The following is a 25,696-nucleotide window of genomic DNA, read 5'->3' as shown; positions in this document are numbered from 1 at the left end:
TTATAGGTGTCTTGTTTTCTTTATGTCAGAAAGGTCAGTTATGGAAAAGCTGGCCACTGCATTCCATGGCAAGCAGGACATGCCTTCTGAAGTGGAAATGAGCGACTCAAGTGACACCAGCGGCATCCGAGGAACAGAAATGGTGCATTCAAGTACCGATGCCCGCCTGCGGCACCTACTGAAACTTGACCTGGGTAAAATACCGAACTTGGTTCCTCCAAAGACAATTGCAAAACAATTAGCATCATTGTAATTGTGCAGTTGTTAGCCAACAAAATGACATTACATATAAATACTATGGCTTTTAGGAAACAGCTAGAAGCACACTATGGGCAAAATAGTTAAATAAACAACATGTAGCTATATACCATGTTTTGGAACAATTTACAAGCGTGTTCTGAAAAATGTGACATGTTTAGAATTCAAAGTTATATAATGCATTTTAGTGTGGCAACATCATTTGCACAGTTGATAGGCATTCCCGTGTGATAGAGGAGTTAGCGGGCATGTCGTTGGTTTGTTAGGGGGGGAGGGGGAGCAGCCTGACATTTTTGGGCATTGGATTTTGAAATGTCTGGCAACAGCCAAGCTTTAAAATAAATTGGTTAATTATCCAAAACAATTACAACCAACAAAGAGGATTAGACCATATCCTCATAGCAAGGCATTCAATCCTACTGATGAGCATAGAGGATCAATAACAGCATATTTATCGCCCAAGGCTATCAGATAATGTTACATTTAGACATTATTGCAATAAAGTATAAAAGTGTGTACTTCAAAATATCTTCAAGTGAGCTTCATCAATTCAATGTAAGAAATAAAGAAAACTGCAGTATGGGTAGAACATTTTTGGTCATGAAAACAATTTAACAGCAAAATCAAAACAAATGCTGCTAGTCCAATAATCCAGGTTTACCAGAATACATTTGTCATTACAGCCCTGGAGAGAGCAGGTCTGGTGATTGATGGATAATTCTTAATAGTCCAAATATCAGTTAGGCCCTGTGCAGTCAAATCCATGGTCTGTACTGATGCTCTGGCAGCTTAATACCCATTATATATTTAGATACATAAATGTGAGGTTATAATGTGCAAGGACATATTGAAAAATATGTTGTTAATGGAACAATCTAGCACCATTCCAGAGGAGGCCACCCTGAAAGAAAATTGTATTTCTCTGGGTCTTAATAATTGCTGCTATAACCCCAATCACTTACTTTGAAGGTTACACCCATGGTAAAAAAATATATATTTAAACTGAATATAATTAGATGTATATCCCTGACATTAATGTACAGTACTTTTCCAACAAGATTAGGCTTTATGCTAATTTTAGATAATTTTGGTGAGTGCCTCCAGCACTCCAGGGGCACAGACCATTGCTTTCCTTTTTTGGATAGATGATCTCTTCTTGATAGGTTTTGCTGCCCTTGATTCAGTTAAATGCGTTTAGCAATGTTTTGAATAGGTATTGTGTTGGCAAATTGTATTCTGAAAAGCTGCCCCATTGTTCTTAGGTTCCTTTGGTGGCTAATAAAACAAAAGAAACACAATACAATGATGTCAGTCATCCATATACGTTACTACAAAGGACAACATTTGTATAGCAATAATATTTAACACAAGTATTATATTATGTAATACTGTGTAATGCCCTGTTGCCCTGAAGCACAATTGGTGTTGTATTAAAATAAAAGCAAAGCAAGTTTAATGATTCAATAATGGGAACTATAGACCATCATTTGCAAAATAAAAATAACACCTTGTAAAATGAGACCTCCTTAAAGGTATCTACCTTCCTGCAGCTAAAGTGCAATAATAAACCACATGTAATACAAATGTAAAAGCTAATTTACTTGGATAGGGAAAAGTTAATTTTCAACTAGTGCCTACTATAGAACTCTACTGCTCGTAACAAAGTGTATGGCATATCATTGCCAGATATGTTGCTGCCAATTTACCAAGACCCCCACATAGGAAACTGGAAGAGGTTAATTATTTGAAACATAAGAGTCACTCCCCCACACACATCTATGAAAGAACTCGAGCCCCCTTCTGCCCCACTCATAAATGTTGGATGGTAGCCTAAAAAATGATTTAACTACAAAAAGGGCGTGGGGGGAGGGGACTTCATGGCTTTTTGTGTGAACAGGGCTCCTTACTGTAGACGAGCAGACCAAGGTCGGTTACATGTCTTTATACCGAAATATTTTATAAAGAATGATCATATATTGAATACCCTAAAAACCCACCCTAACCGTTTCCCAAAAATATTTAACCCCTTACCTCACCCCTAAATGCATTCTCTATAAACATGTTTGTTATAAAATATTCGAGATATGTTCAATTCTTTATAAAATATTTGATATAAACACTGCATACCAGCAAAGTCTGCATTGCTCCATTAAGAGACGTTACTGCACTATGAATATCAGAGGGCATGATGGCACACAGTGGCTGTGTGGGGTGTCAAGGGATGGAACATCAGACATGTCCCATATTGGAAGTACAAGATACCAAGAGATGGAATTCTGCCTCTGCCGGCTTGAGTCATCATTAATGACTACAAGCATATTAAAGAGGGTAACTGAAAGCACAATCGTGAAGCGAGTCTCTCAATAGCCTTTCTCTAGAGAGTGTGCTCTACCCATGCTCTAATGGCGCCTACAAGGGACTAGTGTCAAGATACCCAATCAGATCTCAACAAACAAAACAACATTCCAGAATTATGATCGATGGGGGATATGGATGGGATGATGCAGTTATGGGTGGAGTGGATTTGATGTTCATTGAATGTTATATTAGAAAAGCAGGTAGCATATTGGAAAAGCACAAGCTAACATAACAAAGCAAATTGTTGTGTTGGACAAGTGGTTAACCTGTGAGACGCATTCATGCTTTTCCTAGATGGAAGGAAGACCACAGTCACGCCATCCATGAGCGAAAGTAAAATGACAAAGGACGAAGACAGGAAATTAAAGGATGCATTCAAAACCCAAGATATAGGGAAGCGTGCAGGATCTGTCTATGAAGAAAAGACAGAAGACGGAAGAACCGCTCTTCAAAACCAGGTACAAGTAGTCATTACAAAAAAAATGGAATCCAACAGTTTTTAAAAGATCTTCCGAATCCATATTAATTTTTCAATTTTGACTGCAGAGATATTACATTTTAAATGGTGATTTTGAGGGCTTGACGCACCTTTAGTGCCCATCACTCCGAGATTAGCTATTTATGGAGATGCTTGTCCTTGCTTGACCCCCATTGTAAAAATGTCAGGCCATGCAATTATTTTAATCGTGTTATTTAAGGGTTTCACTAAAAACAACATCAAACTCACGCCTAATGTTGTGCATTCTTTCCAGCCGCTCCCTCCATTGTGTTACTTGGACTTTAACATACATTTACATTATGCATAGATCAGTCAACTCTCCAAGTTGCTCATAGAATCTTGGTTTCCATTGACCAAGAGGCAACCTCCCGACTGGTTTTATTATTATTGAGCTATTGCAGACGCTCTTCCACATATTATCGGAATGGTCTAGCATTTATTCTAAAAATGTGGCGAGGCATAATGCTTAGCATAGCTGTGCGCATAAGCATTTGCATAACTGATTGATGGAAATTCAAAAAGACAATTTCAGTGCCTGGTCTACATATCTTTTAGCGAGATTTCTGTTCAAATGTGGAAGGTAAACACCTGTATTTTCAGTGTATTTCTGGAGAGAGAATAAAGAAACTGAAAATATTGGTTATGTTGAAGTGGGTGAGCCCTGTCAAATATTGTTCTAGCTTTATTGCAGGTCTCTTGAAACTCATGCATGTCATTAAACAGAATGTGGGCAGGCTCCTGATGATTGCACTGGTGTAGGCAGTTTTCCATGTCATATATAGTAAGCGAATGATCAGGGTGAACCCATATATACTGTGACCCAGTAGAAGGCCGATCCAGCCATGGCACAGTTCAACTGCTTTGAATGGCCGAAACACAGATGTGTCGACAACCTAACCGCGAAACAGTGTTCATTGGTCACACTGTCCACCAAGCTGATTAATTTAGCATGATCAATGTCATATGGTTCCAAGATAATTCAAAGGGACTGTTTTGCATTTGTTTAAGTTCATTTTTCCAGATTGTACAAGAAATTCATGTTTATATTGTAAGTTTTGCTTTTCCCTGTGTTGCACTTTCTTTACAATTGTATTTGAATATAGTATACCCAATCCATGTATCGTACTATTTATGTTTACTGTCCCCAAACCAGGTAAACGCATTAAAATATTGGGTTACAGTATATCCGGGTTCACACTGATCATGTGCTTACTATATAGACATGTGTCTGCCTGTATAGATCAGGGAAGTGCCACGTGCCCGTTAGTTTATTACTGTACAGTTTTCCATATCAGAAAGTTGGGGTAATTGCTTAATGTTCCCACCACAGCTGGAGATGATCTTACAAGCTTGTGACCTCATCTTCCTGCGTGAGCACTAGATTCTGTGTATGGCCACATACGTGCAGAGGGCCTTTCACAGCTTATCAGGAGTGGTCCATTATTTCTGCCAGGAACTAGTTTCAGTTCTGTTAAATCCACCTTTCACTGAGTTTTCTTGCTCACATTTTGTAGTTGTCATAGGAGCTCCAGGATTACATACAGGATGAATGTTATATGCTTTGCATTTGATTAATTCTGCAACAAAGAAACTGTTTTAATTAATTGTACCCAGGTCAATAGTGCACTTACATTAAGTGAATGTTGACACCAAGATCTCTGTGACTAGCAACTCTTTCCATGAACTACCACCACTCTGCCTTCTTTTCTAGATTATCTGCTTTTAAGACCGAATTTGTAACCTGCAGCGATCAACTCGTTGATGAAAGTGACCCAGGCTTTCTGAAGAGTCTAATATTTGACACTCTTCAACCAAGAAGTGTCAGCTTGGCATTCTTTGTGTCAAGACTCATTAAACGTTGTGCATATGCTCAGCAAATCACAGTCAGTTTGGTTTCTTCCAGCACTGTTTGTTTGTTTGTTTTATTATTTGTAATGCGCGCCAGACCCGAGGGCCAAAATGTTCAATATCAGTGGCTCCTGGGGTGCTAAGCATTTCATTGCCACTTTCCCGCCAGCGGTGCCAGATGATAACAAGTGATGCTTCGTCAATTGCAGATCACGGACATGCTGGCTGTGCTGAGGGAATGCGATGAAGTGGACCAGCTGGTGCTCAGAAACACAGGCATGACCGATGACTTACTGGAGATGCTCACAAAGGCCCTGATCGAAAGCCAGTCCGACATTGAAACTATAAACCTTAACCTCAACAACCTCGGCCCAACAGGCGCCCGCGACATCGTCCAGCTGCTGAAAGCAAAGCCTTCTCTTAAAAGACTTCTGTAAGTGAAAAAGTCCTTCCACGGGTGTCAAATATTCTGACATCTGAAGATAGGTCAGTGGGAGAGGAACTAAACAATTGATTCTCTTTAGGAATGCACTGAAATACTAGAGTCTATGGCTGATTGCCAATTAGCAGAAGAGTTTTCTGTCAATAACAAATTATTTTAGTCAGTAGCTCCCATCAAGATCAAAAACACTTAATGAAAATACACTTATTTAAAATGCCAGTTTTTCCAGGTTTGTATGGTTGGAATGGGGTCCTATAAGTGTGTACTTCTCATGAAACCGAAAACCAATGCTTCTGTTAAACCAACAGATGTGCATCATAACTTATAGATTACTTCTGGGTGAAGATTGCTTTTGGGCCACTGTAAATTTATCTAGCAGGTTTTGCAAGGCGACAAACTGAAACAAAAAAAGTACAACTTTATTGACAATTGAATCTCTGAAGAGGACTCCACTGGTGCTGGAACACACTTTTTAGGCCCAGGGATGAGGGGTGTGGGGGGCTGGGAGGGTTGGCCACTGTCACCTTACCAAAAATCTAGCAACTGTGAAAAAACCTAGTACTACGGAACGATAACCTGTTGGAGCGCCTCATTCGGTGGAAGCATGAGTGAGCAGAACTTAAGACCAGACGACATTTAAAAAAAATGGAGGCCATAGCTGCACGTTAAAACATGTTTGCTCAAGTACTTTATAAAAATAATGGTTACATGTCGTTATATCGAAAGCATTTTATAAACAATGCACGTATAACGAAACGTTTATAGCGAAATGTTTTATGAAGAATGCACTTTTTGGGGGGGGTCCCCCCAAAACCCCTGTTTCCCATCGCTAAACAGCCACCCCAGCCCTTTCCTCACAAAATGTATCCTTTAACCCACAACTAAGTGTATTCTCCATGAAATGTGTCGTTATAAAATGTTCGATATATGCTTCATTCTTTATAAAATATTCGATATAAACACTGCCTACCGAGATACCGTGTAGCGTGTGTCATTGTCCTTTCTAGACAGCAGGCTCTCGACCATATTTGCCTTTTTAAAATCACAGAAAATGACCCTTTTCTCAAAGTGTACCTGGCAGACAACCATGTTGTTACCCCTTTTGATAACACGGTTTAGGAGACAGCTCATGCAATCACTAAACCCTTCACTCATCTGCCTTTGTGTTTTAATCAAAAACGTGTTGGGACCAGTAGTCGAAGTGTACGAAAAGAAGTAGTGGAACTATGTTCCCTGCTGGCCTGCACCCACTCCCCACAAACCCCCTCACCACGACCCCTCCCACACACAATACACACTCCCAAACACTTGCACCTGCTGTTTAAGGGAACACTCAGTGCAGTGCACTGAAAGTGCAAGTTTCAACTTCTTACTACACTTTTATTTTAAAACGAAACCATTCCGGAACGGTTTCTTTTTAAAATAAAAGTATAGGAGCTGTAAAAAGTAATTTAAAAAAGTACAGGAGCACCGCTCCCGACAGCTCCCGCTCGCTTCAACCACTGGTTGGGACAGTTAGAAGCTTAGATGTATGTTTTAGCAGCAATACTTCTGTCCACCTTAAATATTGATAACACATAAATAATCCCCATGAAAAATATTGTGCCATGAGAAATAATGCCCACCAGCTCTGCCATTAGTGAAAGGCAGACTTGCCCAAAGCTCTGCTCCTGATAATGCCCAGGCTAACTCAGAACTTGGTCCTTGATACCAAAGAAAGCTAGCAAAGGAAGTTCAGGTCTGGCTAGAGAGAGCTTGGTCTGCCTGAGCACGAGCTAATGCTATAGAGCAGATAGACAGGGGCTCCTTCTCTGTGACAAACATTGAACACCATCAATAATGATAGGGCCGAACATTTAACTGGAGTTTAATCGGTTTCTATTCCTTAAATAGTACCGCGCAGTAGTAGAAAATGTACGCATTGGGCAGAACCTTGGTAGAGGGAGACATATATTATCACTTTTTGTTCTGTGTTGTAAACGCCCTCATATGCGATGATTTAATAAGGAATATGGGACTGGAATGTTTATCCAGCATACGGGGATAGCCATTTCTCTCTCTTTCTGAATACAGACATGATAACAAAAACAGAAACAATTGCCTTCAGCTGCAACATATAGAATGTTTCTGAGAAGCCAGTGAACATGAGCCAATCATGGGAGGAGGAGAGATCGTTAAATGTGGTTTGTGGGCACCATATCACCATACATAACACTGCAGTGGAAGTATCTAAAGATAATTCAGACTCCAGGCCCCTTCACTCTTTGGCCTCTCTGCTGATAATGAAAAGAATCGCTTGTACTATTAAATTTGAAGCAAGAGGAGCCCTTTTATGGTAATATTTGAATTTAAGCAGCCTTACTGGAAGTGCAGCCTCAAATATTTGGTAGACTTCTAAATAAAGGCTAGTATTGCCCCATTGCATCAGACGCCCTGCTTAGAAGATTTGAGGCACCTGGCTGAGAAAGGTTGATATAAAGGAGCCCTGCTAAAAAGTGCAAATGTGTTACTAAATCTAAAGAAGTGTCGGAATGATCTCATGGACCCCTGCTGAAACATGGGTGGCAGTCCCACTAAAGTTATAGCAGCCTTGCGAATAATGCTGTACCATCTGTCATTGAGGAACAAATGGGACGTACACATGACTGTACACTTAGAATGAAATGCAAGTCCTTTATTTCCAAAACAAGCACCAAAAGTTCAACACAGAAGTTAAAATCGGGAGATTGCTATGAGTGGCCAACCAAAGTCTAACACTCATATTCGGGGGGGGGGGGTGTCCCTTCCTTGCTGTCTAGCTAGATGCAGGCTTTCCATAGCCATCTAGGCAGCTACAAGTCCTCCTAATTCACCTGGTTCCCCCTGAAGCCCTTCCAATATACACCTTTATATTGACTCCACCAGTTGTAGGTATATTTGTAGCTTCTCAAAGGTTTGGAATTGGTGCCAGGAGTCTCCATTAATCCTTCCTGTGTCCTAGGTACCTCCACCACGTGGTCATTTCTATGGTCCTTAATGCCCTAAGCTTCTTGCCTGGGTCTCATACCTTTTCTCCTCACTTGCCTAGTGCCAACCGGCCTCCTTGTTCCTTCCTACTGTTGCTGGTTCCAAGCTAACTTCCATCAGTTGTTCCAATCAATCTTTTGATGCACTGCCTTCCTGCTACTGCTACCTCCTCTGACTCTTTGACACCTCCTCCAAATCTTCACCAACGCCTCCAAAGATTCCCACCTCCTCCAACTCTGTACCCCTTCCCCCAGGGGTTAATACTCTTCATCACCTCCTACAAACATGACTACCTCCTCCAACCCTGCACCATACCATCCAGATTTTACCCTCCGCCCCTCGCCAGCTCTTCACGACCTCTTCAATGTTGTGTTCGAGACTCCTCCAAATGTCAGCCACAACCTGCTCCAACAACCCACACCATCTGAATGACAGTCCTTCAAGTGTCTGCATGTGTTTAGTGGGCCTTGGGCTGAGCTGTGTTCGGAGCAGAGGTCTAGGGTCAGGTGGCCTGACAAGGGACTGACCTAAAGTGGTATCAAGGCCAGACACCATTTTGGTTTACAAAATCTGTACCGATAATGATTCTTCTCTACATCCCTGGATCCCCTCTCTAGTGCTGCCTAGCAACATCAGTGCACTTGACTCCCCCATAGCCAATGCAATGTCGACGAGGCATTTGTTGAGCTTGGTCAATGGTCTGACGAAGAACACCTTCCTCTACAAAAGGAATCCCCGCGTCCACAATGAGCCAAGCGGGCTCCAGAAGACTCCAATTGCTGGCAGCAAATCCTCGCAGTCAGCCCGGGAGAGTTTTAATTTAAGACTCGTGTCCCGCAAAAGTAACTTTGTACCCCCATTCATGTGCGTTTAATAGCTCTGAATTCTGATTGCGAGTGAAAATGCGTATACAAATGTTTTGAGAATTAACCCTGTCTCTCTTAAAGGAAAAGGTATGGGCCCTTGTGCTGGGTAGTCTGAAAGGTTTATTGGGCATGACAGTGTCAATCAGGCTCCAAGCATAGCAAAGTGGAGCTAATGAAAGATGCCAGATTCACCACACTTCAACCTTCTCACACTGCCCACCAGTGTGCATCTTATCTGCTAAGTAGGGTAAGAAGTGAGGTCAGACATTGGGCCTCAAGAAGTGAGGTCAGACATGGGGCCTCATTATGACCCAGGCGGTAACCATGGCGCTATTTGCGCCATGGTTGCCGCCGGAATCAGACCGATTCCGCCATGGTGGATGGCGGAATTACTGCCCCATTCCAAGGTTGGCGGTGTGGTAATTCCCCATTTACCATTGGCCCTTCCCCATTCCCATTTGTCTCCCCATACGGCTCAATGGGAATGGGGAAGGCGGTAATGACGGTACCGCAATTTGTGGTACCGTTATTATCGCCAAAGTCCCTTTGCAGGTCCCGTACTTAACAGCTGGTAAAACCAGCCATTCAGGTAGGGCCATTGTCCTCATTCAGACCTGGTGGTCTTTATTAAGGCTGTCAGCACATACAGGTAATGTACCATCAATAAGACAGCAGGTCTTCTGGAAGTGCTGGTGATAAATAACATTAACATAATAGCAATAGCTCTGAGAATGCTGGTAGTTCCCTACTAAGTGAGTAGAAGATCTGCTCAGAAGTAATGTTACTACCTCATTAAATGCATTGATCCGTCCATGTTGGCCAACTTTGGGTCTATTTCCATTTGCTCACTCTCTCAAAGCGAGCATTGTGCCGTTAAACATCTCCATGTCCAGCATTTCACCTGCTTCATCCCATGAAACCTGGTTTTGGACCTGGGCGTGAGAAAGACCAATTTGCTGGACGTATGGGGCAATATGATGGAATTGGCGCATTCCTCTCCCTGATGTTGCAAATCACAGGTGTCCATGTGGGGGAGCTTCTCCCATTGCACTCTTATGTCGTCCTACTTATCCAGGAGTGACAGGTTAGACAATCTTATCTAGCTGTCAATCACCAGGGGGGAGTGTCATGCAGGGGGAAATTACATGTTCTTTCCATGGGGAGCCCAGTGGGCTAATAAAGCCTTCAACCAAGATACTTTCTTCCATATTAATTTCCAAGCAGCCTCCATATAAAAGATAAGGTCAATAACCCGGATATCTTGTGGGACAGCAACCTTGCCTTGACCCACATGTCTAAGCCATTTCTAATGGTGGCCACTGTTGTGGCTGGATCACTGCGGCAGGCAGACATAATGCGCAAGTGTTAGCCACGGTAGTTGGTAACATAAACCTCAGCTGGCTGAGAACATTGCCTCAAACTAGCCTAGGGGTAAAAGGGATGATGACTGCACAACATTAGAAGCTAAAGGCACTTTGCTGGCTCCCTCCTAAGGACAAGGTAGAAATGAATTTAAATTGCCTCACACATACATTGCCTAGTGTACGAGACCTACAGACAACTGCTTCCTCAAGTCTCTTATCCTCGCAGAACAAAATGCAAATTACTTTTCTAGCACTTGCCAAATGAACAGGCATTGGCAATGGCAACAGTGTTGACTTTTGTGTAGATATGGGCATTGCCGTAACGTTAATAACGGGTCATTAATGGTATCAGCTTGAAAATGGTGCACGTATCTGGGCCTATGACAGCAGCACCTGGAAAAACCCTATCTAATAACTATACATAAGCCAAAACGGTTGGCTTTGCTAATGCTTGTTTGAACAGGACTTTATTGAAGGACACGCATACTGCTTAAAAGTCAAACGGATGAAGGCAGACCTGGTTAAGACATTTTTATTACATCAGTAGCGCGATTACAGGACCTATTAAACCATGAGCTCTCTGAAAACTGCTTTGAAAAAACCCTGGCAGTCAAGGCTTGGTAAAGTTAGCTCAAAGAGATTGCAGGATTGTGCATTTTGCACGGGGAGGCGCAGGAAGTGGGTGGTAATGGCCATAGTGATCAACAGGGACATGGGCAGTCAATGAGTAGTTAAATAACCAAACAACACCTACAAGCATGGTGTCCCTCCTCATATGCCATCTCTCCCTAGCTGTACTCCAATGAATTAGGGATTATAGGTGGCGCTAAAGCACCACTTTATAGCTCAAGCTAAAAATGGGTAGTCGTTCCTTTAATGTCCAAAGCCCATTTCAATGGAACAAGCTGTCCGTATTGGAGAACAAATATTTGATTTTTAAGAACAGATTAATTTCAGATTTGACCTTTAATCCTCATATGGGTTCCTCTTCTTGTTGTCAGTGGAACATGTTTTGGATGATGCCTGTTGCCAAATGGTTGCTTCTGTTTGAACAGGTCTTGTAAATGTAATGACTCACTAACGAAATCTTGCCAGAAATCAATTTCCTGAAATTGACAGTGACGGAACACTGAATCCTATTTCAAATTAACTATTTGGATGGACAGCTATTTCTATCTAAACTAAACTACATTTCCAATTAAAAATAGCATCCCCACTGAGGGAATTAGCTGCTGTTATATTATAGCTCTGCTTAGAAGTAGAAGGCTGGTGAAGGGAGGGTAGCTCTGTGGCAACATGCGGGTCTTGGAAGCAAGACCACTGAGCAACACAGGTTCGAATCCCGGATCCGCCCTTGAAAGGGATCTCGGGATTAAGCATGTTATAAATAGCCTGCACTTGCACAATCCGAATGTACATTGTCTAGTAGGATAGTTCCTTCCTTGTGCCTTGAGACACACGTGTAAATGGCCAATAAATATAAAATAAGGCTAAATTAGCTCAGCTTGGACTCAAACCTGTGACTTGCATGCTAATCACATATTGTTGCAGCAGGCACATTAATCCACCAAGCTATCTCTCAGGGACCTGAAAGTTAAACATCTCACGTCAAATCGGCTAATTTGCCATGGCAGAATTACTGCTTGCTGTAAATCTACCAAAATCCCTGGAGAGACCTGTTGTCTTAGGAAATGGGCACTAACTCTGGTGTTGGCATTGTTGCAATAACACAGAAAATGTGTGGGACTCAGTGGAGGTAATGTTAAATGAGGTTCGTGGCAAAATAGATGGAATTTCACCAAACTCACAATGAAGCCCAATGTTACATTTCAATCTTGTGATTTACAAAAAGACAGGTGCCTTTTAAAGGCAGTTAAGGCTAAAACGCCACCATCAAACCTTTAGCAGGTCCTCTGAGAAGAGCAGGTACACCATCAAAAGTAGAACAGATCTTCTGAGGAGTGCAGGAACACCATCAAAAGTAGAACAGATCTTCTGAGGAGTGCAGGAACACCATCAAAAGTATCACGTGTCTTCCGAGAAGTTCAGGGACACCATCAAATGTATAGCAGGTATTATAGGAAGCGCGGGTACACCATCAAAAGTAGAACAGATCTGAGGAGTGCAGGAACACCATCAACATCAACAGTATAGCAGGTCTTCTAAGAAGTACAGGTACACCATCAAAAGTATCACGTGTCTTCCGAGAAGTGCAGGGACACCATCACAAGTATAGCATGTCTTCTGAGAAGTGCAGGTACACCATCAAAATTATACCAGGTCTACTGAGAAGTGCTGAAACACCATCAAAAGTATAGCAGCTCTTCTGAGAAGTGCAGGCACACCATCACAGGTATAGCATGTCTTCTGAGAAGTGCAGGTACACCATCAAAAGTACAACAGGTCTTCAGAGAAGTGCAGCAACACCATCAAAAGTATAGCAGTTCTTCTATGAAGTGCAGGCACACCATCACAGGTATAGCATGTCTTCTGAGAGGTGCAGGTACACCATCAAAAGTATAGCAGTTCTTCTATGAAGTGCAGGCACACCATCACAGGTATAGCATGTCTTCTGAGAGGTGCAGGTACACCATCAAAAGTATAGCAGTTCTTCTATGAAGTGCAGGCACACCATCACAGGTATATCATGTCTTCTGAGAGGTACATGTACACCATCACAGGTATAGCATGTCTTCTGAGAAGTGCAAGTACACCATCAAAATTATAATAGGTCTACTGAGAAGTGCAGAAACACCATCAAAGGTTTTGCAGTTCTTCTGAGAAGTGCAGGCACGCTATCACAATTATACCAGGTCTACCGATAAGTGCAAGTACACCATCAAAAGTATAACAGGTCTTTGGAGAAGTGAAGGAACACCATCAAAAGTATAAAAGTTATTCTAAGTGCATGTACACCATCAAAGGTATAGCAGGTCTTCTGATAAGTGCCTGTACACCATAAAAGTGTCACAGGTCTTCCGAGAAGTGCAGGAAAGAAACACCATTAAAAAAGTATAGCAGGTATTCTGGGAAGTACAGGTACCCTATCAAAAGTAGAACAGATCTTCTGAGGAGTACAGGTACATCATCAACAGTAGTGCAGGTCTTCAGAGAAGTGCAGGTACGCCATCAAAAGTATAGCAGGTCTTCTGAGAAGTGATGGTACACCATCAAAGGTATGGCAGATCCTCTGAGAAGTGCAGGAATGCCATAAAAAGTATAGCAGGTATTCTGAGAAAGGTACACCATCAAAAGGATGGCTGGTCTTCTGGGAAGTGCAGATACACCATTAAAGGTATAAAAGGTCTTCTGGGAAGTGCAGATACACCATTAAAGGTATAAAAGTTCTTCAGGGAAGTGCAGGCATACCATTAAAGGTATAAAAGGTCTTCTGGGAAGTGCAGGTACACCATTAAAGGTATAAAAGGTTTTTTGGAGAAGTGCAGGTACATTCAAATTAAAATACATACGCAAGTTTGAATCATAAATGCAGGTACTGTGTTATTAAAAGTTGAGGCAATTGTTAACACTGTGCCATTCAAATGATAGGACCCTGCATGGACTTGCACATACTGTCCCATTAAACATATGAAACCCTTAATGGTATGTGCAGTCTTTTCAAAGTGTATTAGCCATGCTGGCAAGGGATGGTAGCCTCTCTGTCCAATGGGTATGCATTATACCTGCATAGAAGGATAAACGTTTAGATTGCATGCCCTGTCAATCCACACCTTGGCCCACCAGCCCTTGGCAAAGGCTGCCACTTTCAAAGGCCACCAGCATTAGGCTACCATGCCCCATGCCGGTACCAGCCTCTCTCTCTCTCAGGCCTTTGACTTTTTCAGGGGGGATCCACCCCCGCACACCAATTGCACTCTGTAACCTCTTTCCTGACCCTCCCGAGACCAGCTCTATTTTCATTCCCAGCTCCCCCACTTCCCTTGGCACCGCTCCCCGTGCAAGGACTGCCAAGCCCCTTTTGCCGACTAGTGTGTGATGTGTGGTGGTGTGACTTTCTCTCAGCGGTCTCTTGCATGGTACTCTTCTCCCATCTGCCTCTAGGCTTCCAAGAGTGAATCCCTGGCCTCCCTGCTGAGACCTCCAACACACGAATTCACCCTTTCCTTGCATTCAGTCTTTTAAATCTATGGACACACCACATCTTCCTAGTCAACACATAAAAGCATTTCAATATAAAAACACATAGTTATCCTTATAACAGTTGCATGTGTAATGAAAGATTTGGCATAGTCCCTTCATCACACACATCCTTGGGCCCAGCAACAGTGCTTCTATAATCAGGTTACAAAAGTCTCCAGGGACGACCAGAGTACTCTATGGGCATGAAGTTTACCTCAATTGGAGAAAAAGGTCAAACTATATCCTTTCAGGTCCGCGGAACCCATAGGTGGGGCTTTACTCATTTCTGTGTAGCCCTGTTTAGTTGGCGTGGAAATCGGTGGCCCTGTTGCATCAGCTGAATCTGACTCTAGTCCATGAATCTGGCGATAGTTGAAACTGGCAATAGCTGAATCTGACTCTAGTCCATGAATCTGGTAATAACTGAATCTGACTCTTGTCCATGAATCTGGCGATAGTTGAATCTGACTCTAGTCCATGAATCTGGTAATAACTGAATCTGACTCTTGTCCATGAATCTGGCGATAGTTGATAGTTGAAACTGACTCTAGTCCGTGAATCTGGTGATAGCTGAATCTGGCAATAGCTGAATCTAACTCTAGTCCATGAATCTGGCAATAGTTGAAAATGGCGATAACTGAATCGGACTCTAGTCCATGAATCTGGTGGTAGCTGAATCTGACTCCAGACCATGAATCTGCTGATAGTTGAATCTGACTCTAGTCCATGAATCTGACGATAGCTGAATCTGACTCTAGTGCATGAATTTGGCGATAGTTGGAACTGGTGATAGCTGAATCTGACTCCGGTCCATGTATCTTGCGATACGTAGAAAATGACCAAACAAATATATCGGTTGTCTGAAATTGCTGTTATTTACTCAGGTCCTAAAACCATTTGCCATCATGTACACATGCACTCACATTAAATGTCGGTACCAGAATCACAAGTTCAGGCACTCACACTATTTGCAGGATTGTCAACATATCAGGCACTCAAACCACTTGGCTGGTAATTCTGTCCCTGGAGAGTGGAGGGACTAGTGACTGGTGTATTGTACCTCCCACAGGAGTAGGGTGGTATGAAGAGTGCACACAAATGCCCGCGAGTAAGTGTACACAGAGGTTAAAGTAACTTCCCTCAATCTCCTCCCTCACACCACTTATCTTCCCCTTTTACCCGCAGGCATTGCACACTCTTAATGTGTCTGTATGTAAACACGTGTGGGTGCGTGTGTTTCTGCATGTGTCCTGGCTTCTTTGCAGGTAATGCCTCATATGCTGTACTCGCAGGGCCTGGCTACATTTGATCAATGAAGAATTCACATTTTCAGTCAAATCCTGAGAAAGTTTCAGATATCCTCGTAGCAAAGGCAAAAATGGTGGAAACTACTAGCTGAAATAGCTCATTAGTTGGTAATAAAGTCACTGTCTATATATAAGCCAAAACCATTGTCATCGGAAGTGAAGAAAGGAGAGAGATGAGATGTGAGGAAGGGCACATATTTACCCACCATTTACTGTGCATGGCATTGCTACTCCTCCGTACGGCTGGTCTCTACGACGAATCCCATGAAATCCCTGTGTCTTCCTGCCCGCATTTCTGAGAAGCCATCAGCAAGGTAAGGGCCCAATTACTTCTATACAAACACTAAATAAACCAGCTCTGAATGTAATAACACTCGCTGGGCCTCATTACTGCACCGCTCAGCTATACGTGTGTCGGAAAGTTGGAGGATTCACCTCCAGCCATGAACTGGAAGTAAATCCACTAATTTCCCACTAAATTTCGGCAGTAATTACCCAAATTGAGCCCAATGGACTCAAATAAATGGGGAACAACACAACGTACCGCCACTTGTAATCTGGCTGTAAAACAGCCAGACAAAGTGGCGGTAACGGTAATACTATTTGGTGGTATCTGGATGGATACACCACCCAGATTTTTGTATTTGTTTTATTTATAACGCCCAAACCATCAGGCCCGGAGGCATCAGGGCGCAATTTGTACAAAGTTACAGAAATGCATATATACAGACATAAAAATTACATTACATTAACAGTCATATTAACAGGGTTTCTATCTACATATATTACAGTGGTTTCAGTGCCGCTAAGACTTAACTGTGGATATACCCATAGGGTGTACAGTAAAAAATAGTAGCGGAGGTCATCGGGTCAGGGTGTGTAAGACCAGGGAGCTGCGCATGTCTTAAAGCTGGTCGAAAAGCCAGGATTTGGTTTTGGCCTTGAATGTGTTGAATGAGTCTTCAGCTCTGATTGTAGCGGGGAGGGAGTTCCATAGATTAGAGGCTAGGACAGGGAAGCTCGAGCCCCCCGCTTTTTGCAGTTTAAATCTAAGGATCAATAGACAGTGGGACTGGGCAGTTCTGAGTGGTCGGGAGGTCGAGTGGCGCGACAGCCGGCTGCAAAGGTAGATAGGGGCCTTGTTAGCCAAGCATTTGTGTGTAAGGGCGAGTGATTTTAGTGAAATTCTCTGCTTGACAGGTAACCATTTTAGGTTGGTTCTAGGTTCTGAAATGTGGTGGTTGCGGGGAATGTTTAGGGCAGCACAAATGGCATTGTTCTGGGTTGTTTGGAGTTTATTCAAGTTCTCTTGGCTGGTGTTAAGTAAAGCGCACTACAACAATCAATTTTAGCCATGATGAGGCTTCTAGCTAGTGTGACACTGTTAGGGGTGGTAAGAAATGGTCTGCAAGCTGCAATGAGTTTGCATGTGTATGCAGTAGCAGATCTGACAGCATTTATTTGTCGGGATAATGATAGGGTGGCGTCAAGGTAAAAACCTAACGTTTTAGTATCATTTGAGACTCGTATGGTGTTACCGTCTATGGTAAATGACTGGTGTCCAGTCAACTGGTCGAAAAAAAACTGGTCGACTGCAATTTGGTCGAAAACCAAATGGTCGAATTTTTTTTATTTATTTATATATTTATTTTTCGGGTTTTCGTTTAGTAAAAAAAGGGGTTTTTAGAGAAAAAAAGGGGGTTGGGGGGGACCCCCCCAAAAAAATGAAAAAAAAGGGTTAAAATAAAAAAAATAAAAAATTCGACCATTTGGTTTTCGATCAAATTGGTTCGACCATTTGTCTGGTCGACCAATTTTTTTCGACCAAATGTCTGGCAAACTAAATGACTGATAGGACGGCTCTAGTTTGCTCAGGCGTTGAGCGGTGCCGAGGATCAGGAGCTCCATCTTGTCGTCATTTAGGCATAACTGGTGTTGGGTCATCCAAGCTTGGATGACCAGGTAGATGTCGTTGAGAGCCTTGGTGTCAGCTAGATAATCACCTGTGATGGGAATGAGTATCTGGGTGTTGTCCGCATAGTTAGTGTAGGAGACACCCAGATAGTCAAGCACATCAAAGAGTGGTTTCGTGAAAATGTTATAGAGAGTAGGTGACACGCAAGATCCCTGAGGTTCATCGCAGTGAATTGGGGAAGGGTCCACGGCTGCGGATGGGGCAAAGACCCTCATGGATCTATTGCTTAAAAAGGATTTGATCCAGGCCGCAGCAGAGGACGAGAAGTTGACAGCAGAGTGGAGGTGCCTGCATATGATCTGGTGGTTGACCAAATCAAATGCGGCTGAAAGGTCGAGAAATAGTAGCATAGCTAGTTTACCCTGATACTTCAAAACCTCAATTTGGGTTTTTAGGTCTATTAACGCAGTTTCCGTCCCGTGTCTGGGCGGGAATCCGGATTGTCGTAGAACTAGCAAGTTGTTAGATTTCAAGTAATCTTGGATCTGAAGGTATGCTGCGCGGCCTAAAATCTTAAGCAAAAACGGAACCGTGGTGATAGGACGGAAGTTAGTATGCTTGGGTCTAGGGATGGTTTTTTGAGCAGTAGGATCCCTCAAGCATCCTTAAGGTTGTTCGGGACAATACCTGTTTTAAAGGAGGAGTTGATGAAGGCCGTAATGAATGGGGCCAGATCATGTGCAGAGTCCTTAATGATGGGAGCTGGGCAAGGGTCACCTTGGCAGTTGGAAGGTTTAATTCTCAGGATGATATTTTCTACCTCGGTAACGGTGAGCGGTGAGAAGGCAAATTGTTTGGTGTTAGCAGTGTCTAGAGGGAGGGCCCTAGCAGGGGAATGTGAGCGGTTGTCGAGCTTCAGGCTGTCCTGCTTGTCTTTAATTTTAGATTGTAGCGTAGAGATTTTATTTAGTAAGGCTGCTTGAATGTTAGCACACCATTGACTATCTTTCGTGTAGGTGTCTGGGGGGGGAGACTGGAGTTTCTAGCTCTTTTAGGATTCTGAAGAGTTCCTTTGTATTCAAATCAGCTTGCAGAATGCGGTTAAGAGATTCTTTTTTGCAGATACCACCAAATTCCCAATGAGGCCCACTCTCTTAACCAAGTGCGCCTTCAGCAATGTGATTCATAAGCAGTGAGTTCTTGGCATTAAATTCCAGTTAGACATAAGCATTGGAAAAGCTTGCATGTTTGACTCTTGTATAGATAGGCATTAGACTGCCAGTGTAATGATATGCCTAGATACTGTTGCCATCTTATGGCCAGGTAAAACCTTTGTGGCAGTGCATGGAAAATATGATTTCCATGCCGACACAAAAGCAAAAACTGTTGGCTTTGCCAATGGTGGTTCGATTATCAATTTGTACTGCCTAGGACACCGCCCAGGTTATCGTGAATCTGTAAAATAAAACAAGAAAAACCCAGGAGTTACTGGAGAGGTGGGCACTGGTTAGCTCAGATATTCTTTTGTGCGGAATGAGCGATCAAAATAAAAATTGCTTATACAGAAGCATAGCTCAGGGGCAACGTGTGTGTCTTGGAAGCAAGACAATGCAGAGCAACACAGGTTCGAATCCAGGTCTTGGAGGCAAGACAATGCAGAGCAATCCAGCTCCCGGCGCTATAAAACATTAATTAATTGAACTAAAAAATTAGGGAAAAAAACCTTCGTACTGCCCCCTCACAATCACGACATTTTGCCTGCATGGGCTGGACCATGTTCAAACAACAGATTTAGGCATGTCATGAAGCCTTGAACGCTGTCCTCTCTTCCTCTCGCGATATTTTACCGTTCATAACAATATCTAAAAAGCAATGTTACAACACGAACGCCAGAACAAAGATCAGCATTGGCTAATTATCAACACCAATACTCATACTCTCAACTCATACTTTCCAAAGTATTTCAGAGAATAAGGTGGTATAGGACAAATTTGGCAGGTGAGATAAATAAAACATATTTGAAAATAGGAGGAAGTAAAACAGATAAACCATAAATATCAAATTACCTTCATATACAGCAGTAGAACATATAGGGAAGCATGTCGCGATTTGCGAACATATTTTTGAACTTTGCTGCATTGGAATCTGTATTTTTGCAGTAAAAATATGTAAACAATAACATGGTACATGCAGAGCTGCTATATGCAGGTGATAGCCAGGTTGAGCCCACATAATTAGGCATCAAAGTAGGTGTGTCAGAACCTGCAGTACGAGAACAAAAAGTCCATGACATTAAATGAGAACAATAATCAGATTGTATTGTTTGTATAGAAACAAAAAGTAGGCAATTGAAAAATGTGAGAAATGACATTTCAACAAGAGAAATCAGAGATGCTTAAGCCTTCTGTTTGCCTCCAAGGATGGGTGATGTGCTCACCCACAGAAGTGGGTGGTGGAATTGGTGTGCAATTTGCCATTAGATTCAATAGTATGGAGGTTTTGGCAGAAACACTTCCCACTTTTGTGAATTTTCAGAATCTGTTCAAGCAGAAAAGCCATGGGAGACCAGGCCAAGAGCATATTTTGGCCAATCAGAGGGCAGACCATTCTGAGTGGCTGAACTGCCCAGCAGTGCACAGAGAATGCTGGCATCATGACTGGCTGACATGTTTGCACACATGCATTTGGCTGACAGGCAGGGTTGTACTTGGATCGATGATGTGGAGGACCAGTCTTTTTGCAGAGTGCCTTGAGGATTTTACACAGTAGCAATTCTCAACTTCCACTCTGGACAATTGGCTCTTCCCTATTTATCGCTATGGCACAAAAGAGTTGTTTTGCAAAATTGCAGGTTGTGTAAACTAAGGCACACATGGCTGGGTCATGTAGAGCTGCCTCTTATTACTGATAAGGGTTTCTTATGGGTGGTTACAGTTTTTTGTGCAAAAAAAAAAAAAATTAGAAGGTGATGGAAATGTTAGAGAATTATTTTCTGTGGCATAGGTTGGGCGTCTCCAGAGGAATGCCTGCTGACGTGCTTTGACTGGAAACTGACTGGATGCCAGTGATGGAGTTGACTCTACAATACTGTCTCCAACCTTCTCACTCGATATCTCCACCTCAATGAGCTCTCTTCCTTCTTTTTTTTCTTCTTCTTCCTCCTCAAACTCCTTCCATCTTCCACCCAACGTTCTCTCAGATGTTACCTCCTACCACCATCTTCATAAGGATTCTTCCTTCCTCTCCTGCCACCTCTCCCGAGTCCCTCTCCATCAGCTACTCCTGCTCTGCCTCCGTTGTCTTTTTGCTCCATATCCACCTACTTTCACAAATGACTTACCAAACCCTTATTCTGAATAAGTTATTTCCACACCACGGTCAAAATGCTCCCTCCCATTACATGAGTCTATCAAACCCCTTGCCCCCATTAGTCTTCCAACTCAGAGCAGGTAACTGAAAGTAATCCTGAGGGCTGAAATGTGTCTGGGGCTGCAATTTTGAATTTTCCAGTGCACCGGTGTAAACTGTGTCCGTGCCACACTCGATAGCACCTTGTACCAAACCGAGGTCACACTCGCTCGCTCGGCAGCCATCTTGAAAATCCCAGGCGTGCCATGGACACTGCTTGGCAGTCCTTTCACTCTCCCCGCGGTCTGCAGCAGCTGCCCATATGTGCTGCGCCTGATCAAGATCGCAATCACTGTGAGGTTTTCCAATGTATGTAAGCTTTCTCTTGCACGGTCTACCCTTGGGATGCCTCCAAAATACACATAACTTACTGCCCAACGCAGGGGAGACATAATGCTAGGCAAGCTTCTTAAAGTGTCAGAGTCCTAAATGGTGTGTTTCATGTGACAGTCACCTACCATAGCCCCAGGTGGGCGAGGTGTGGTGGTCCTGTGGATCCCTGGTGGGCCTACTCCGAACCAGACAACATGCCACGGGCAGTGGCACCCATCCCTCCCCCACTCCCCCATGACCACACAATCCTCCACACCCAGGTACAGGCAGGGGACTTCATGTCACTGAAAAGTAACGACAGGTTAGGAGGGCTACACTGATTCAGAAGATTTACGGATCTCATCTGAAAAGCACCCCTCTGGTAGCCACTCAAAAAACGAAAAAAATAGAAAAGCAGAAAAATCAAGAAAACTAAAAATCTTGAATTTCAAAATATAGAATTGCAAAGTTGAATTTTAAAACAAGCATCCAAAGGATACATAACGAAGGAATGTTCAGGGACGTCATTTCACCAAAATGCCAAGGGTAGCGGAAGTGACATCATATGTGTTTTCCATTTTTTTTTTATTTACAAAAAAAATGTCATTGGAAATGTTGAATTGTATTACACTTGCAATGTAATAGACGGCATAATTGTTTAACATAGGTTTTCCATTCACGTTTTTAGCTTTTCTATCTTAGCATTCAAGATGTTCTTGCTCATATTTCTATGAATTCCCTAAAATGACTGCCGCAGAATTGTACGGCACAGGGCTACTTTGTGCTTACATTCATATGAATTCTGTAGTCTGGTACGTATTCTAGGGATTCTGTAGTTTCCTCAACTTTCAATGTCACAAATGCGCCTTATTGCGATAGAATCATGCTAGTGCACATCCATGTAAAATCTTGACATTGCCCTTAAAAGGGGGGAGGAAATGGGGGAAATTGTAGAGCCCCATGTGTTGTATGGTTAGGGTGGTGGGAGTTGTGGGTACACTTTTGCTATTGGGCAATTCCCCCTGCAATAAAATGAAAACATTTGAAAAAGTGAAGGTCAGGACTCAACTCAAAAGGATTCTGAAGGTTGAGAGTTGGGCACAGATCCCATGATTTATACTTTTTGGGGCCTTTTTCATGTTTGGAGGGAACTGGAAAAACAGCAGGTCCTTTTTTTCAGTGCACCTATTTGCGAGTTCATAAACACATGAGGAGGTCATACATACAGCATATGCAGGGTAGTATTGCCTACAGAAAAATTGAAATATTTCCATCTGTGAGATTACCTCCAGAGGTAATACCTCCAGTTGTCCAATGATGTTCTATGGGACTTCAGATGGGGGAGTCGCAAAATCTCATTATCAGGTGGAGATTAACCAGTGACATTGGTAGTACCCAGACCCCCTGCCCGCCCATGAACACACAATCCTCTACACCCAGGTACAGGCAAGGGACTTTGTCACATGTGACAGAAAAGTAATGACAGGGTAGGATGGCTACACTGATTCATGGAATTTACAGATCAGATCTGAAAAGCACCCCTCTGGTAACCACTCAAAAATAGAAAAAAATAGAATGCTAAAAAATCAAATGGAAAATCTAGAAAACTAAAAATCTCAAATATCAAAATTTAGAATATGCAAAATTTTAAAACAAACATCCAAAGGATACGTGAAGGAATAATGTTGCTTTGATGCAGTCATCAAAAGTGTTGTCGGCGAGACCTGTGGCTGCGTTGATTTCATTTGGCAGCATTAGCATGCCAATACCATGACAAATGTAAAAGGTCCCTTATCTTCTGGTTACTCTGCTAAACGGCCCTGTGCTTGATTGGTTCTATCATTGTTGGAAAGCCTTTAATTTTGTATTTGTTGTATTAACTGGTATCTCTAATATTTTATGTGCTTTCCATCCACTCTCTCTTTCATTTTCTCCTGGCCTGTTTACCTCCTGTGTTGGTAGAATGGTAGGACAAAGAATATATGGGTGACTGTATCGGGAGAATTTGTACAGCTATGCTATGTTAATTCTTATAGTTCTTGAACTCCACTACAGCAATCATACACTGTGCAATCAGTGGTAGAGGAAAATATACCTTACAGTTAGGGAAAAGGGTAAACATCATATACGGGGGCCCCAAAAATATTTTTACAACATACAAACATATAGTTTAGCCATTTCTTGTACAGTTGATTTTTGTTCAATAATTTCACAGTGTTTTAATTTGACATTTGAATTGATTGCGAGGACTATATAAATAAACTAGAACACAAAATCTACACACCATAGATTTGCTCAAAGCACACCACAATAGGTTGACGGGATGTTATTTAAACTTAAGGGGTCTTTCTTACAAAGAAGCTATCCGTAGGAACTTTGACTTGCTTTACAATTTAGAAGTTGAGTACTAAGTCTGACCTACTCCTGGAAAGAGAAGAGTAAATATGACTAAATGTGTCAAATTTCTTCAACTGCACACATTATTATGATCGCCCCAGAACCCCTTCATTGTCAAATGTTTTTTCAATTAGCATGAATATATTGAAAAAAATATTCGGTTACATAGTTGTTCTGGAAAGATTAAGATCATAAATGTGTGCAGTTAAAGAAATATGACGCTCACAACAGCAGCATGTTCTCCCTATTTACAATTCACAATGACTACAAACCAACCTCTCTTTATGTTGCTCTTCCACTATTACATTTTACATTTTTATTTATTTCTCCACATGCAGATTATTTGGAAATCAAATGGGTGATGAGGGCATCATGGCACTAATGGCTGGACTCTCTGATTTGCTTGAAAAAGAACATTTTGGAAAAGCAAAACTGCAGGCCTCACCGACAACCGAAACAGCAGCGGAAGATAACCAATTGAAATCTTTGAACCTCATTGAACTGGATATTGGTGGCAACCACCTCACGAGCAAAGGGCTTTGGAGTGTGGCCTCCTTCCTAAGGATGAACCCTCCAATCCAGTACCTAGGCTTGGCCCAAAGCAACATAGAAAGCTTAGAAGGATGGATGGAATTCTTTGACAGCATGAAGGCCAACACCAACATCACCCACCTCCTGTTAGATGAAAACAATCTTGGGGACGACGGGACGAGACTTCTGGCCGACATGTTGAAAGTCAACCAGAGCCTTTGCAAAATTGACTTGGACTGCAACAATATAGGAGAAGAGGGTGCCACCGCAATCATTGAAAGCCTGACCACTAATGCACATAGCTTTCTGGTCCAAGTAAGCTTAGACGAGAATCAAGTTAGTGTCGAGACAAGAGACAAAATCAACGAATTACTTACACAGAACTTTTGAGATGTCAGGGAACTGAAAACTACACCATACTCAAATGAAACCATTAGTCCTCTATTTTTTTTAACTATGAAAAATAAAAGATTTTTATTGCATTGCATGACAAAATATAAAGATGTATCTCGTACGTTTTAAACACTATATTTGAGGGTATGAAAATTCATAATAAATTTAAAAGTATCGCTTTATGGTAGTGGTTTTCCTGCATTATTACTGCATCTTCCATAGATGAAAATGCATGATGAATAACCCTACCATCAAGCTAAGGGCTCATAACATGCCTTTTTAATTTAGTAATTTTACAGACACATGCATTAAGGCAACTGTGACTTGGCACAAAGGTGTCATGGTATGAGACTGCTGGCAGTAATCCTCTTGGAATGCTACCCATTTCAGAAGATTTCTGTTTCTCAACTTGCACTGGAGAGAATTCACACCAGGCGGATAATGCTGCCACCAGATCTTCCCAGACTCCCTCTGCTTGAAACCACGGATCCGCTAGTTATCCCTAAAGGTATCACAGTGCAAATGTAACAGGTGGCATCAGCAACAAGAAAGTGACACAAAAGCAAAGACAGATATAAAAGCATCCAGTTTTCATGGTCTGTTGTCATATTCAATGTTTCTTTGAGGTCTGGTGATAGGAAAAGTGGTCCCA

The 25,696-nt window shown here is 42.3% G+C and overlaps 1 protein-coding gene across 1 annotated transcript in view; it reads left to right on the top strand.

The window, feature by feature from the left end:
• Positions 1-25,142, top strand: part of LOC138473553 (uncharacterized) — a 36,560-nt gene extending 11,418 nt beyond the window's left edge. The window contains exons 4-7 of the mRNA XM_069612148.1: positions 30-194; positions 2,911-3,074; positions 5,173-5,396; positions 24,459-25,142. Coding sequence (XP_069468249.1) covers positions 30-194; positions 2,911-3,074; positions 5,173-5,396; positions 24,459-25,041 — 1,136 coding nt within the window. The 3' untranslated portion in view covers positions 25,042-25,142. The remainder of the gene's footprint in view (positions 1-29; positions 195-2,910; positions 3,075-5,172; positions 5,397-24,458) is intronic.
• The last annotated feature ends 554 nt before the right edge of the window (positions 25,143-25,696 follow it).

The sequence above is a fragment of the Ambystoma mexicanum genome, chromosome 8, assembly GCF_040938575.1.
Source record: "Ambystoma mexicanum isolate Mex_15411 chromosome 8, UKY_AmexF1_1, whole genome shotgun sequence".
Taxonomy (NCBI): Eukaryota; Metazoa; Chordata; class Amphibia; order Caudata; family Ambystomatidae; genus Ambystoma; species Ambystoma mexicanum.
The sequence above is the reverse complement of the archived record's forward strand: the minus strand, read 5'-3'. Positions and strand labels throughout refer to the sequence as shown.